Source organism: Miniopterus schreibersii, assembly GCF_964146895.1.
Source record: "Miniopterus schreibersii genome assembly, chromosome: 4".
NCBI classification, from domain to species: domain Eukaryota; kingdom Metazoa; phylum Chordata; class Mammalia; order Chiroptera; family Miniopteridae; genus Miniopterus; species Miniopterus schreibersii.
In genome coordinates this window covers 64,202,395-64,217,913 of record NC_138105.1, presented here as the reverse complement: position 1 = coordinate 64,217,913, position 15,519 = coordinate 64,202,395, and the positions used below count along the sequence as shown (strand labels likewise).

Below are 15,519 nucleotides of genomic sequence, written 5' to 3'. Positions count from 1 at the left end.
CCCCCTTGTCCTCCCCCCAGAACCTCCTGGACACTTTCCTCCACCCCTGCCTTTCCCAGCCCGGCCATCCACTGAACCTCATCCAGACCCTGCCACCCTGCCACCCTGCGACCACACAGATGCCTTCCCTATAGTCAATTGGCTCCCAACACCAGCCTCCACAGCAGAGCAGTGAAACCCACCCTCAGGGAAGTAGCCAGTTTCTACAGTTTCTACTTTCTGGAAAGGGGATTTCATTGCATAGCATTGGCACCTCTGCAAGTCTGTTATCTTTAAAAAATGATTTTTAAAAAGTAGCATATTGACAGTAAGAATCTCAAGCCACAAGAGACGCATAAGCCTGTCTGCACAATAAACGTGAGTCACCCTTGCACCAGGTTCACAGCCTCTACTGTCCCATGTTTCCTGTGCTCCCTCTCTTCCTCATGCCTCTTGTATCTCCTCTCTCCCTTCTCCCACCCCACTCTCTCCAAAGATCGGGGTTCCTGAGGCAGGCTCTTCCCCTATTTATTGCTATGTAACAAATTGCACCAGATACCCAAAAGTTAGAAACAACATTCTAATTTCTGTGGGTTAGAAATTCAGGAGCAGCTTGGCGGGGAGGCTCTGGGGTCCCCTGAGGTCTCTCTCAGTCAGATATGTGCCTGGGCTGGGGCCTCAGCTCCCAGGATGCTGTGCTCACAGGGCAGGAACTTTGGGGAAAACAGGAAACCCAATAAGACGGGTGTCCTTAACAGTGTATCCACATTGGTTCAGGAGTTGTGATAGTGAATCTCATCAATGTAACATGTTAACCACAGGTGTGTGGTACACTGGAACTATAATACCTTTGTAACTTTTCTGTAAATCAAACTAAGATATAAAGTTAATTTAAATATAAAAATCCAATTGCACAGCATGGCCAGTTGTGGGAACTACAGGGAAAGGTTATTTGTGCATCTGTCAGAATTTCAGTTGTGTCAGAGTGGCCACCCTTTTTTTATTATTATTTATTTAAAAATTTTTATTGGAGAGAAAGAAATTGACTTGTTCCATTTATTTATGCATTCATTGGTTGAGTTTTTTTTTAAATATATTTATTGATTTCAGAGAGAGACAGAGAAACATCAATGATGAGAGTCCTTGATCTGCTGCCTCCTGTACGCCCCCTGCTGGGGTTCAAGCATGCAGTTGGGGAATGTACCCTGACAGGGAATGAAACCTCAATCTCCTGGATCATAGGTCGATGTTCAACTGCTGAGCCATGCTGGCTGGGCGAGTCTCTTTTTTTAAAATATGTTTTATTGATTTTGGAGAGAGAGATAGAAAACATACATTGGCGATGAGAGTCATTTGATCGGCTGCCTCCTGCACGCCCCTTGTTGGGATGGAGCCTGAAACCTGGGCATGTGCCCTGATCGGGAATAGAACCACAATCTCCTGGTTTATGGGTCCACGTTCAACCACTGAGCCATGCCGGCCAGTCTGTTGGTTGAGTTTTATATGTGCCCTGACCAGGGATTAAACCTGGCAACCTTGATGTGGCCGGACAGTGCTCTAACCAACCAGGCTACTGGGTCAGGGTTGGGCCACCCTCTTCATCCACTCTTTCCCTCCTGTGTGTCACCCCATTAGCAGCAGGGTTTTGGCCTGGTGCCAGCCCCACACCTCTCATTCCCAAGGGACCTTGAGCTTCTTAAGAACTGGGACCAGGCCTTGCTCAGCACAGCACAGAGTAGGGAGTGGTCCTGCTAGAAGGCCAACTCTATCACCTGCCTTTGCCTGATTGGGCCTCAGTTTCCCCATACATAAAATGGGCAGAACAGCTACCCAGCAAGATTGTCAAAATGAAACGACATACAAGCGGAAAGTGTGCTTGCAAACTAGTTTTGGTGTTCAGTAGTGTTTGATTTTGCAATTAGCACTGGTTCTAATGCTACCACTTTAAAAAAATCTGGTTGCCCTGGCTGGTGTAGCCAATTGGTTGAGTATGGGCTTCTGCACCGAGGTTTCGGGCTTGATTCCCAGTTAGGGCACATGCCGGGGTTTTGGACTCGATCCCCGTTAGGGGGCGTGCAGGAGACCGCCAATTGATGTTTTCATTATCTCACATCCATATTTCTCTCCCTCGCTCTAAAAATCAATAAAAGTATTTAAGAAAAACACACTAATCGTTGCTTTAAAAAAATCGGGTTGATGAAACGGGACGTTTAGGCTGGAATCCTAGTCTTGGAGGTGGGGACGGGGTTTTGAGTGCGGCGTTTGAATTCCTTGCTCTGTCCGTCCTACGTTGGCATGAGTGGCAGCCCAGCTCTTCATCTGCGGAGTGAAGACATTCTGGTGAAGGGAGAAACTGTACCAGGCGAGAGAGAGGATGACGATGCTCGCCGGGGGCTCTGAAACGCTTTCCGAAATCCGGATCGAACTAGAGACCTTTCAATCTGCAGTTCAGCTCTTCCAATTGAGCTTTTTGGGATGAGTGGCAGGTGTCACTGTCGTCTCCGTTTCATCCCATTTAGCGGGACGCGCAGGCGTATTTCGCCCCGCGCTTACTGGCCGCGCATGCCTCGTAGGGCCGCGTCTGAAGCCAGCAGGCAGCTTGGTCTCTGTGGCGCAATCGGTTAGCGCGTTCGGCTGTTAACCGAAAGGTTGGTGGTTCGAGCCCACCCAGGGACGCAACTTTACTTTTGATTCTCAGATAAGGGAAAAGTGGGCGGAGCGCCCGCTTTTGTGGAGGCGTACTCCCCTTCCTTTTATCCCTCGTGGGGCATCGGGGGCGCACAACATGGGGGACGTCCACGGCGGCGGAACGTTCCGAGCCTGGGTTCCGTTTTTCCACAGCACCCGAACCGCTTTGAGCGACGGCCCCGGGGACTCGGAGCACTAAAACGGACGGACCGCAGAGGTTGTCTGAAGGCCGAGGCCAAGATGGCGGCGCTGGCGGGTGAGCGGGTAGGGGCGCCCAGGTCAGGGTCCCCTTGGGAAAACTGAGGCCCTGGTAGCGACGCAGGGCCCCCAGCCTCGGGAGAGCCTTGGGGCAGGGCCTGAAGGGGCCAAGGCTCGGCCCGCGGTGTAGCCTTGGAAGTTCCCGGGAGAGAGGGGGCCTGTAGATTGCAGCCTCGACTGGCAGGGAAACATGAGGCCCGGAGGAGTGCAGGGATTCCCAAGGAAAGTGACATCACTCGTACAGCAGGGGTCCCCACCTGGCCTGCTCCCTAGACCTTCGTTCTGAGAATAGTGAGTAAATGCATAGGATGAAATCCACAGGCTTGCAAAGAAAAGCAGTTACCCCGAACAGTTGTCAGGATTTTGTTTAGAAACCGGGTTGACGAGTTTCTCATTCAGGTTATTAACGCCAAAATCCAGACGCAGGTCCGATTGCTGTGGTGTTGAAGGATGGGGTGATGTCTACAGCCCTTGTGACATTGTTGGTAAACATCTGAGATTTCCGTTGGTGAAAACCATGGGTCCTGCTAATACGGGTCCTGTGGTTTGTTGGTGACACTCGGAATTGAAAGGCCAATTTTCAGTAATTGGCAAAGAGGGTATTTTTCTTTCCCATGCAAGTTCACAGGTCTGCTGATCTGTGAAGGGCATTTACTGGGCTGTGAGCTTATGCAAAGCCCTAAATTTTCAGGTGGAGAAACTGAGGCTCAGAGAAGGGCAGCTTGAAGAGGAGTCTGGGGCGGGTCAGCTAGCCTGTCTTGTGAGGTGGTGTCTCTGGGTTTTTTTTACTCAACACACACTCATCACCTACAGCTCAGACTGTGGGGACACTGGGGAACCCCTGGAGGCCCTAGCATTGCTAAGGAGGCAGGCACCACACAAGTGCGCATAGGTGGTGATTGAACAGGGTGACAGGATTGAGGACCTTCTGTAAACCCAGTGAGAAGTGAAACCTGCCTCATGAGAAGGGCTGGCTGTGTGCACATGTGGGGCAGAGTGCTCCAGGCAGATGGAATAGCATGTTGGAAGGCACTGAGGAAGGAGCAACCCTGACATGTGAGGAAAGGAAGGTGGCCCTGGTGTGGAGAGCCTGGCTTTTCTTCCAGGGGCTGTGGGGTTTTAAGCAGAGGATTAGCACTATCTGGTTCATATTTTGAAAGACCCCTCTTTACCAAACGTTTGTTAAAGTAAAATTTAGATAGACTGAGGGTAAGACTGAAGGCAGAGGGAAGGTGCACCAAGCAGGAGGCCTGATGGGCAAAGGCCTGGCTGACCCAGGCTCCTGAGTTTGTGGTCTCTGATGCTGTCCAAAACTCACTGTCTGCACCCTGTGGTTCTTTCTGCAGCTCCCAGCCTGCTCCGCCCGATCCTCACTCTGTGGTGAGTGCCTGTGTCTCTGGCCCTGGCCCCCATCTAGAGGCCCCTGAAAGGAGGGCTCAGACTGGGAGGGGGGGATGGGATCAGAGTACCTCAGAGCTGGGAGGGGCTTGAGCAACTACAGACAGGGTCCTGCCTGCTGAAGGTCACACAGCAAGTCGGGCAGCACTGGGACTGTCAGTCTACTTTCCAGCAGGTGGTATGCAGGCCCCTCGGTGGTGACAGTTTATATTATGTCAGAGCCTGGGTTCAGACCCTTGTTCTCCTGTCCTAGTGCCCTCAGGACTCACTCATAATCGAAAGCAATCTGTGCTTTTGCTCAGATGGCAGCCCCATGCAGGCCTTCTCGGGACAGGAAGGCTGGTGGCCACTGGGGCCTCTTCAGGGACAGAGCCTGGAAATCAAACCCCTGGGGTCCCAAGGACATGGCACATCTAAGGAGAGGGTTGTCCTAATGGAGAGAAGTCGGGCTTTGAGGTGGGCGTAGATTTGGGCTGAGTATGGTTTTAATAAAGTCTCTTTCCTAGGGATAAAATACATATACACTATAAAACAAATGGAAAATGGGGAAAATGAAAGAAGTGTAAAATGAAAACCAGGCACCTTAGAGCCCAGGGGTCAGCAGACTTTTTCCTGAAGGGCCTAATGATAAATCTTATTGGCTGTGTAGGCCAGATGATCTCTGTCAAGACTACTCAGCTGTACCTTTGTGAAAACAGCTGCAGACAGCAGAGACAGATTGATGTGGCTGTGTGTCAATAAAGCTTTATTTACAAAAATAGGTAGAGGGCTGAATATGGCCCCTGGCTGCAGTTTCCCCATCCCTGCTCCAGGGTAGCCCCTGTAACAGCATCTCAGGATGTCCCAGGCTCCTCTTCACATATGCTCTGTCTCTGCAGCTCCGGCATGGGTGCAGCTGCTCAGGTACGATGTGTCCATGGGAGTTTGGCTGCTGACAGCCCAAGCAGGTGAGGCCAGCCTTCCCAGTGGCCCAAAAACCCTGAAGCATCCCCCTCCCCCAGCACAGTAGCACCCGTGGTGACTCCAGGGCCCTCTCACACCCAACAGAGCTATGTGGTCCCTGCCCTTGGAGCCCTGTCCAGCCCTCTCCAGGCTAGTGGCTGCACATCTCCAAACCAGAAGGACCTTTGCTGAAGAATATCAGTTGGCCCCTATTCTCCAGATGGGGAAACTGAGTTCCCAGGAAGACAGGGGCCTTTTGGGGCCACAGTAAGGCAGGCTAAGGCACATCTATGCCGTCTTTCATTCCTTTGTTCAGCAGACCCAGACCTGGATGCTGGGATGCTACAGCCCCAGGGTAATCCCCAGCCCCATGGATCCTCCCAGCACTACCTTCAGGACCAGCTGTGACCACAGCTTTGTCCTGTGCTCTGAGAAACTGCTCTGTGTTAGGTTCCAGGGTGGAGGCTGTGGGGGTGGCCAGTGCTCATCTCCTGGGATTCCTGCCTGGCTAACACTCCCTGTGCCATGTCTCATGCCCAGCACACAGCCCGCCATGTCCAAGGCTGGAGCCATGGTCCCCAAACCCAGCTCACTTCCCAGCAGCCGCGGCGAGTATGTGGTGGCCAAGCTGGACGACCTCATCAACTGGGCCCGCCGGGTGAGCCCCCAGCCCTCCTCCATCCCTCCAGCCTCTGCTGCATGCTTGCATACCGTGCACATGGGCAGCACACACACTCACCTGCCCCTGTGGTTCAGGGAGCCTGCTGGGTTCCCCCACAGGCTCGTGATTATGTCAGGATTCATCCTCTGACCCCCACCCCATCAGCTCCTGGCCATGACATCCCCTCAGTGTCTCTGTCCTACCTTCTTGTCCCTCCCTCAGCCCTTAGTGAAGACAGCCTGCCTCCCTTCTGTAGTTGTCTTCTGTTCATACCTTTTTTCTCTTAACATAAAAGTAACCTTTTTAACTAGAAAAGTAATGTGTGCTGAAAACAGTAACTCCTCCCTGGCAAAAATTTTAGAAGCCTGTCCTCCTCCCAGCATCAGCCACGAAACAGTTTTTGTCTTGTATCCACTCCTGTAAGTCGTGTGCATGGCATGTCTCCCACTGGGCACATGTCCTTTCTCTCAAGACAGAGGCTCCTTTCAGTACCCAAGGGGTGCTGGGCCAGGACAGGCCATGTTAACAATCCCTCATTGATGGCCATGTTCTAACTCAGTCTTTTGTGTGTCTGTGTCACACACAGCACCACAGCAAACACCTTATCAGGGCTTCCAGCTCCAGGACAGAGATGTCCATTGCAGCCTTGTTTATGACTGAACACCCAAAGACGAGGTCAGGGTCAGCCAGCTCAGGAGCCGGTCAGTCAGGTGGCCTAGCCCTGTTGGGCAATCCTTGCACTGGCATTCACACTAGCATATCAGTGGGGCATTGGGGGCCACTTCCTAGTCCCAGATTAGATTCAGAGGAGTAGAGAAAAGTCTGGCCAAGGAGCACATCTGTGGGGAAATCAGGCACCAGACAGAACAAAGGAGTCAGAGGGCGGCCAAGGCCATCCAGGAGGGCTTCCTGGACGAAAAGGCATTCGGAATTCTTGAACACCAGGAGGTATCCAAAAGAAGATCCTCAGGGTTAGGCCTATGCTACATGTGGCTGCCAGGCACTCAGAGCACCAAGTGCCCATGTTGGAAGGATGGGGTTTAGGATGTACTAGGTTACATCAATGGTATTATTAAAACTAATTTTACCGTTTTTTTAATTAGAAAGAGGAAGGGAGAGGGAGAGAGAAAGAGAAACATCAGTGAGAGATAACCATTGGCTGCCTCCTGCATGCCCCCTACTGGGGATCAAACCTGCAGCTTAGGCATGTGCCCTGACCTGGAATTGAATCAGCAACCTTTTGGTGCACAGGATGATGCCCAACCAACTGTCCACAGTAGCCAGGGCACCTTTCTTTTTTTAAAGCTTTTTTTTTTTTTTTTGTAACGTGGCTACTGGCAAGTGTTCACCCACAGACCTAGCTCACTTTACCTTCCCATTGGGCAGCCCTGGGCTGGGGCAGCAACCTTAGGCTGGGTCCGAGGGCCCTGGAGGTCACATGGTTGCTGTGTAAGGTATGTTGGGGGGGCGGTAACTGATGTGTCATTCTTCAAAAAAGGCTAGAAATCAGGTTTTTCTATGTGAAATCGCCCAGTTTCTTTAAACACAATGGGCCAATTGTCCACTCATGGGTTGACCAACCTGGCCCCCTCAGAGCTCCCTGTGGCCCATGACCTTTGGCCTGGCCTGCTGTGCCGTGGAGATGATGCATATGGCAGCACCCCGCTATGACATGGACCGCTTTGGTGTGGTCTTCCGAGCCAGCCCTCGCCAGTCAGATGTCATGATTGTGGCCGGGACGCTCACCAACAAGATGGCCCCTGCTCTCCGCAAGGTAGGCCCAGCCCTGACCCTACCCATCTGCCACCCAGGCTTGAGCTGCACATAAACCCTGTCGTGTCTTCCAGGTCTATGACCAGATGCCAGAGCCTCGCTATGTTGTATCCATGGGGAGGTGAGTTCCAGGTGGGGCTGGGGCCAGAGACAAGACATACCTGTGACACACTGGCATGTTTTCCCCCAGTGCTTTATCTGGGCTTCTGTCTGATCAAGGTCATAGAGGTGTAATTTACACAGTAAAACCCCTCACCTGCAAGGGAGCAGGACAGTTACCCTGATGCTTTTGCTGTGTACACTGCCCCCTCCCCAGAATGTCCCCTCCTGTGCGTTATTATTGCTCCTCTACCTCAACAGCTCTTCTGATTTGTCTGTTTCTCTGCTTTATGAACACATAAATGATGTTCCCCTCTGTAGACAGTTTACATCCTCCTTGCTTTTTAACTTATAGTCATTTCCCCACATTGTTAAAACCTGTTAAATCACTTAATTATTTTTTTTTTTTTTGGAGATAGAATTCACATAGCAGAAAGTTCGCCCTTTAAAGTGTGCAATTCAGTGGGCTTTAATGCATTCACAATGTGTAAAACCATCCCATCTGTCTAGTTCCAGATCATTCCATTATACCAACAATAAGTCCCATCCCCCCATCAGCAATCACTCCCTACCTTCTTTCTGAGCCCCTGGCAACCATGAACTCAATTCCTGTCCTGTGCCTGTTCTGGACGTTTCACATAAATAGAATCACACACTGTGACCTTTTCTGCCAGGCTTCTCACTGACCATTATGTTTTCAGTGTCTATCCCTTAGCTTCTGCTCTACCTGGTCTCAAGTGACTGTTATCTTTCCTGTGACTTCATATCCCATTCTTGCCCTTTTTGGCAGTCTAGTCACTTGCTGTAGTTGAAGGTGGGTGTGGATTAGGGGCAGGGCACTGAGGAAAGAGCAAGGCCAGGGTGGCCAGTGAGGCCCTCAAAGCACTCCTTTCACTCCAGCTGCGCCAATGGAGGAGGTTACTACCACTACTCATACTCCGTCGTGAGGGGCTGTGACCGCATCGTGCCTGTGGACATCTATGTCCCAGGTAAGTCCACTGCCACATCTCTGGGCAACCAGGCCTTCAGGTCCCCACAGAGGAGTCCCCATACTCCTACAGACAGAGTGGGCTCTCCCTGTTTTAAGAATGAGAAGATTTGGGTCTAAGAAGGGTGACACTCAAGTCTTTCCTTTTTGTTGTCCCTGCATGGGCTCCCGATTTCATCTAAATGTTGGACCAGGCCAACATTAAAAGGGTTAGGTTGAGCTGTACGGAATTGCTTATATTTGGCCATTTTTAAGCTACAGTTTTATATGATTCTACCTAATATAAAAACAAAACCAAATAAATGCAATTTAAAAAAACAGGAAAAAAGTTCCTGGAGGACATGAACGGTGTCCTCGGGGTCTTATACTCATGATGGGTGGTGAGACACCCCCTTCCCCTTGGACCCAGGATCACCAGGGTGTCTAGATTCAGCAAATAAAAATGCAGGGCACCCAGTTAAATTTGAATGTCAGAGAAACAATGAATAATATCTTTTTCATTATAAATATCCGTGACATTTGGGATATAATTATACTAAAAAAGGTATCAGTAGTTTGTCTGAAGTTTACATGTAACTGGGTAATCTTTATTTTATCTCACTGTCCTACGGGTCTCTCACACCTCCTCACCTGGCCAATCAGAAAGGGGTGTTCTCCCAGGCATGTGCTGGCACTTCCCAAAGGCAGAGAAACAGGTTTCTACTTTGGATTAGAGTTCATTGGAAAATGGAATTGATTTGTTTAGCATTCTGCAAATATTTATTGAGTGCATTTTCCAACCCTGGGCCTGGCTTGGGCAGTACTGGGCCCGAGAGAGGCCTTGGCACCAGACCAAGCCCTGGGGAGCCCCCAGGTTGGGAAGATGGAACCTGACACAGACGTGCCCAGCCCCACCTATTGGGTGGCAGAGGGTACAATGGGTAGGACTTGGAAAGATGCATAGGAGTCTACACTGCAGGCTTGTTAACCTTGATCAGAAGCCAGACCCTTGGTCAGTTACTGCTTGTTTGACTCATGACCTCAGGCAAGTCTCTCCAAGCCTGTTTTCCCATCTATCAAATGGGCCTTTGTGATCAGACCGACAGGCACTGAGCACCCCAAAGTCAGGTGGAAGTAAATAAATGACTGCGACAGTTCTTTATCCAGCCACCCATGGTGGCTGGCCTGTCAGGTCCTGGCAAATCCTCCAGGTGGCAATGTGCCCCTCTGCTTCTTCCACCTGAGACTATGGAGATGGGGACTGTGAGGACTGTTTCTCTGGGGGTTCCCTTCTCAGTCTGTGAGCCTCCCTGCCCACCTTGCTGGCTACTTCCAGTGATGGGCCAAACTACCTGGCCCCTCCCGTGCATTCTTTGAATACTGGGGTGGGGGCCTCTCTCAGTCCTCCCCACCTTGGGAAGGGGCCAACCAGCCCTTAGCCCACCTGCAACTCCCAGATCACTTTTCCTAAGGCCCTGAGTGGCCCAGGCCTTTCCTGCTAGTTGCTGCCCCCAGCCAGGCCCTTTGACCTTCCTTCTAGTTCATGTGCCCTTTGCCTGGCCACAAGGGGGAGGGGTGGTGCCCCTCCCCGTGGGCAGACACTGAGGCAAGGTCCCGCTTCCCAGGCTGCCCACCTACAGCTGAGGCCCTGCTCTATGGCATCCTGCAGCTGCAGAAGAAGATCAAGCGGGAGAAGAGACTCAAGATCTGGTACCGAAGGTAGTGCCGCCCGACTGCCACCCTGTGTCCCCTTTGTCATCCTGAGAGATGGTCAATAAATTTGAGAAACCTACCTGGACAAAAACCTGCCCTCATAATGTATGGACAGGGGGCCCTGGGAGATAGGGAGGTGCCTACAGGGCAGAGTACCCCCTGTGCTTGGTGTGGGTGGGCGAGTGCTCCCTTGGACTAGGTCAGTCCTTAGAGATGCTGAGGCCCTGGAGGCAGATGGCTCAGTCCACACCAGCCCCTCTTAGGGGCCCTGCACTTGGTCTCCATGCCCCACCATGAAGGAAAGCCAGAGCATTTATGGAGCCAGGTGAGGACTGGGCTGCCCCTGCACTGAGACTGAAGGGGGCACTGAGACAGAGGAAAGAAGACAGTTGGAGAGTCAGACCTCAGCAAGTGACACTGCACTTCTCAGGTAGCTGAGGGTCCTGTGAGAGTCCCGGTGTAAAGATTTTGCTTTATTTTGAGGTTCAGCCTGACTTGGTGGGACCAGAAACCCTCTTCAGTAGCCTAAGGACTGGGCCTTGAGCTGCTACCCTCCTTGCTGTCCTGACCTAGTTCTGCACCCCCTGGACCCCAACTGCCAGCCACAGGGAAGGGAGATGCAGCTGCCCTGGCTAGCTGGGGGAAAGGGCCGTAGATGATTGATTGGCAGTATCTCCCTTGGGCAAGATAGGGTTCACAGGCTTGTACACAATGGAGCATATAGCTTGCCCACTGGCTCCCTGAAGGTCCATTAACAGATTTCTTTCTTTTTTTAAAATATGTTTTTATTGGTTTTAGAGAGAGGAAGGGAGAAGGAGAGATAGAAACATCAATGAGAGAGAAACATCAATCGGTTGCCTCCTGCATGCCCCATACTGGGGTTCAAGCCCACAACCCCAGGTACATGTCCTGACCAGGAATCAAATGGAATTGGTGACCTCTTGGTGTATGGGACAACACTCAACCAAATGAGCCATACCAGCCAGGCAACAAATCTCTTTTTTCTTTTTGGAGGATTGGGAGGGGTAAGTGAAAGTATACCTTTACGTTGTGCTGGTGATTACCTAGCCCAGTGTTAGCATTCATTTTCATCCCTATGACCCCAGAAGGAGGCTGGTACTGGTCCCCTGGCAAGGTTAGGGAAGGTGGCCATGGTCACACAGCTGGTGCTGCCTCAACTAGAACTTGGGCTATGAGGCCAGAGCCTGAGCTCCCCGCCCCGAAGGCACTGGGAGTGGGGGTGTGGCATAGGTGGTTGAGTTTGTGGCTGCCAAACTTAGTGCTTGGTGACCAGGGGTGTGATCATCTGTGGGAAGGCATAGTAGCGGCAGTCAGCAGGCGGGACCAGCTCCATCACTTGCGTGTGGATGTTCTCCCGCCGGAAGCCTGACTCCAGCAGTGCTGGTACCTGCGTCTCCTGTGACAGGGAGGTACCAGGTTATGGGGCCTCACTCATACACACGGTGCCTACCCTTCCTTGCACAGCATTGCTAGTGCCAAGGCCCCCAAAGGCTGCAATAGCCCCCACCCAGGCCCAACTGCTGTGACATGGAAGCCCAGGTCTGAGTGGAGATCTCCAGGAGTCTAAACTTGGGCAGCAACTTCCTGGCTGTCACAGGTCATCACCAGGCTGCCCAACTGTGCCCCGCAGGCAGAGGGAAGAACTTGGTCAAAGGCCCTGTTACAAGTGTGGTGGAACCAGCAGTTGCACCGTGGATGGAGGAGGGCTTAATGAGGGGTACGGGACCTTTCAGCCAGGTGGGGAGCTTGGGCTGAGTCCCTGTGTCTCAAGACACGAAGGAGGGACCTTGCCTGATTTCCACGCAGAGCACAGAATCCACCTAAGAGAGCATCCTAGAGACAAGGGACCCTCCCAGGTCCAAGGTGACTGCAGCTCCCTCAGCCTGCCTGGGGTGGGTGGGTGGGTAGGTAGGGGCCCTGGGGAGCTAGGCTGCTGCACCTCAAACATGGTACTGATGTTGGAGTACTTGGATTTCATCAACTCCCCCCAGGAGGTGAGGTTGCAGTAGGTGAGGATGCCTCCTGGCTTCAGCAGGCGAAAAGCGTGGCCCTGGAAGGGGGTTAGAGGTCGGGAGGGAGATCAGAGAACCAAGTGGAAGGAGGGGTACCCTGTATGTGGATGGCATATACCCCCACCCAGCTGAACTCCCATGCTGAGGGCTGAAGACCCCATCCCTCTGTGTGGTCCTACCCTGATGAAGTTGAACTGGTGCGTATGCCAGGTTTCCTCAGACAGTGGATATGTGTCGTAGAGGATTCCTGCATGGGAGGACAGAAGCCACATGGTCAGGGGCAGCCGCACCAGGACAGTGGCTACACGTGAAAGTGGAACTCAAAGATGGCCCAAGAACCCCAGCAGCTGTACCCTAAGTTCACTATGCTGCCACCTCCTCTAGGTATCATGTGCAATTCAGTAGTTCCTTTAGGTATCACCACACTCCTGCTGAGTCCCAGGTCTCGTGTATGTCTGTGCCCCCTGCCCAGACTCTCTTGCCCCAGTGACATGTTAGCACATGTGTTCTTTAGAAGATCCCTCAGCAACTGAGGAGGAGATTCAGGCAGAGGCTCCCCCTCACCCAGTGCCCAAAGCCCCCTCACCATCAAAGTGACCATCTGGTAAGGTGGGTGCCACCTCTTCCCACAGGCCTTTCAAGGGAACCACCTTGGGGTAAGGAAGAAAAAGAGAAGGCTGAGGGTCAGAGGGGTCCCCAGGACTTCTCCACTGTAAGGAGGGGGTACTCCCAAGGGAGAATACTCCCCCCCATCCCGTGCCTGAGACCACCCCAGGAGTGGGGTGGGGGGCCTGCAGGCAGAGGTGGCACCTTGTGTGGCTGACGCTGGGCCCAGTCCTGGAGCCGCTGGAAGACACCATCATTGCACTCAATGATCCAGTGCTCATCAATGGCGGCTTCCTGCACCTTGGTTGCTGCGATCGCCATGCCGAAGCCCACCTCCAGGACCCGGCCCCCTGGACACAAAAGGCAGGGAAGGGCTGGGGAGGCTACCAGGAGGAGGAGGATCGGGCGGCACCTTGGCACAGAGAAACTAGAGCAGGAGAACACAGAGGACCTAGGGACACAGTGGCCCTGAGAGGGAACAGCGTGGGCTCTGGTCAGTGGCCAAAAAGGGATGGCCTGCCAGGGAGGGAGCAGAGCGGCTTTTGGGTCCGTTCTTGGTGTGTGGGGGGTGGTCAGGCCCTGGACTTTGAGCTTGGTTCTGGCTGTGTACCGCCAGTGCAGCTTATCTCTTGGTTACTTTTCTCTCCCTCTCCCACTGTTCCCACGATGACGTTCACACGAGAAGGGGGGGGGGAGCAGGATTCCAGACCACAGCCTGGAACAATCGGGGTGGGGGTGGGGGTTGGCACCCACTGCACCACAGACGGAGGCCTACAGGCCACGGGCCCAGCCCTTGGGGGACCTGAGCACTCCTAGGACCCTAACACCGGAGCGTAGGTTCACCCCTCCACAGCTGTCTCCCAGCCTCAGCTGTCCCAGCTTTCCCGGAGCTATTCTTAGCTGGGGTGGGTGGGGTGTTCCGCGCTCCTCACGTGGGCCTGGGCAGCGCCCTCCGCCCGCCGCCACCCTCTGTACCCGACCTCAGGCGGGCACGCGGAGCCTCATTTCTCCTGAAGAGGAAGTTTCTGGTACTTAGGGGGCGCCTACTGGGTGTATGCCCCGTGCCTGCAGCACCCCTTGTATTTCCCCGTCGTCTTCCCCCATTAGCAGCCCCATTCCCCAGGCTAGGAAAGAGGCACAGAGAGGCTCCGATGCGCATCAGCCGGAGAGCAGGCTGGCACCGGGTCTGGTCACCCACAGCGACTACCCTGGGGCCGGGCGCGGAGCTACCTCTGGATGCGGCGGCGACCGCCAGCGCGTGCATGTAGGGGGTCTCCCAGCGCTCCATCACTGGCTTGCCCAGGATCTGCAAGTACGAGTCCGACGCATCGTAGGACGCGGGTGCCGCCAGCCATGCGGGCCTGCAGTTCTCTCCAGGCGCGAAGATGGGGGTCGCGGCAGGGACGCTCATTCTGCAGGTGGACTGACGCCCCAGACTCGGTCCAGACGCGGGGAGCTGGTCTCTGCAGCGCCTTCTGGGCCGGAGCGTGCGACGCGGCTGGCGGGGGCGTGGCCGCGGCGTTACGTAATGAGACCCGGCCGGAACCCGTGAACGGGGATTCGAGTGGCCTCTAGCGGCTGCGGAGCAGAAGACAGCCCCACGTGGGTCCGGACCTCGGCCGACTCCACCTCCTCGCGGAACCTCCAGCGCCTAGTCTGCGAAACCGGCACAGCATCAGGGAAACCTCAGGGTCCCTACCTTCGCCTTTTCATTCTCCTGCCTGTTTCCTCATTTGTCACCACCGCCGAAAGCCCCTCTTCCCTTGCTGGAGTGAGAGGATCTAACGATTTTCCTGGCGCTGTTAGAAGTGCCTCAGGTATTTAAAAAAATCGTTCAATCTTCAGAGATGCTGCAGTGGGTTCTTTATTGTCCTCATGCCACAGATGGGTAAACTGAGGCTCCAATAGGTATAGCCAGCAGTCTCATGGCCACGGATGTGGGAGGGTGAGGAATCAGGATTAGAATCCTGATAGCCCCCACTTCGACCACATGCCAAGCTGCCTCTCCTTTTTCAGGAGCTCACTTCATATCCCAGGATCCCAATGGGGGCGCTCATCCAGCAGAGAGAGGCTTGCAGTTCTGGGGACCTAAATGTGATCCCAGCAGTTGGCTGTCTCTTATACCCAGGAAGTTGGGTAGTGCAGCCCTGCAGGGACATGGAATTGAGGCCTTGTCCCATCCCAGGCCAGCTCCTTGGAGTCAGCTGCATCCTTTCTGCCTGCCTGGGACCTACCCACAAGCAATGGCCTCCAGTCTCTGTAATGTGACTTCCCTTTTCCAACTCTCTGCACACCGGGCCACCAATTATGAGCCTGAACACTCCATTCCTGCTTTCCCATTGAACACAGGGAAAAACAGGCCCAGAGACACTGAGGTCGCAGGGTTTGAACCCAGGCAGCCT

At 53.5% G+C, this 15,519-nt stretch overlaps 2 protein-coding genes across 3 annotated transcripts; one reads left to right on the top strand and one right to left on the bottom strand.

The window, feature by feature from the left end:
- The first annotated feature begins 2,313 nt into the window (after positions 1–2,313).
- Positions 2,314–10,557, top strand: NDUFS7 (NADH:ubiquinone oxidoreductase core subunit S7). 2 transcript variants are annotated; one of them, XM_081134650.1, is made up of 9 exons: positions 2,314–2,627; positions 2,821–2,923; positions 4,272–4,305; positions 5,202–5,270; positions 5,806–5,923; positions 7,521–7,700; positions 7,774–7,820; positions 8,699–8,787; positions 10,391–10,557. In XM_081134650.1, exons 2-9 carry the CDS (start codon positions 2,908–2,910, stop codon positions 10,486–10,488), a joined length of 651 nt encoding a protein of 216 aa, XP_080990776.1. In that variant the 5' UTR covers positions 2,314–2,627; positions 2,821–2,907; the 3' UTR covers positions 10,489–10,557. The 2 variants fall into 2 exon arrangements, with proteins under 2 accessions (XP_080990776.1, XP_080990777.1); XM_081134651.1 differs by lacking the exon at positions 2,314–2,627 and having other exon boundaries at positions 2,696–2,923.
- Positions 10,558–11,251: 694 nt separating this feature from the next.
- GAMT (guanidinoacetate N-methyltransferase) lies at positions 11,252–14,620 on the bottom strand. The gene is made up of 6 exons (XM_081136723.1): positions 14,348–14,620; positions 13,322–13,467; positions 13,098–13,161; positions 12,691–12,758; positions 12,439–12,549; positions 11,252–11,895 (listed from the first exon to the last, which is right to left on the bottom strand). Exons 1-6 carry the CDS (start codon positions 14,526–14,528, stop codon positions 11,755–11,757), a joined length of 711 nt encoding a protein of 236 aa, XP_080992849.1. The 5' UTR covers positions 14,529–14,620; the 3' UTR covers positions 11,252–11,754.
- Positions 14,621–15,519: the final 899 nt, after the last annotated feature.

Coding starts and splice junctions, on each gene's coding strand:
- NDUFS7 (XM_081134650.1), top strand. Junction 5,924..7,520: donor TCATCAACTGGGCCCGCCGG/GTGAGCCCCCAG, acceptor TGGCCCCCTCAG/AGCTCCCTGTGGCCCATGAC. Junction 7,821..8,698: donor TATGTTGTATCCATGGGGAG/GTGAGTTCCAGG, acceptor CTTTCACTCCAG/CTGCGCCAATGGAGGAGGTT.
- GAMT (XM_081136723.1), bottom strand. CDS start 14,528: ATGAGCGTCCCTGCCGCGACCCCCATCTTCGCGCCTGGAGAGAACTGC. Junction 13,162..13,321: donor CCCAGCGTCAGCCACACAAG/GTGCCACCTCTG, acceptor CCTTACCCCAAG/GTGGTTCCCTTGAAAGGCCT. Junction 12,550..12,690: donor ACCAGTTCAACTTCATCAGG/GTAGGACCACAC, acceptor ACCCCCTTCCAG/GGCCACGCTTTTCGCCTGCT.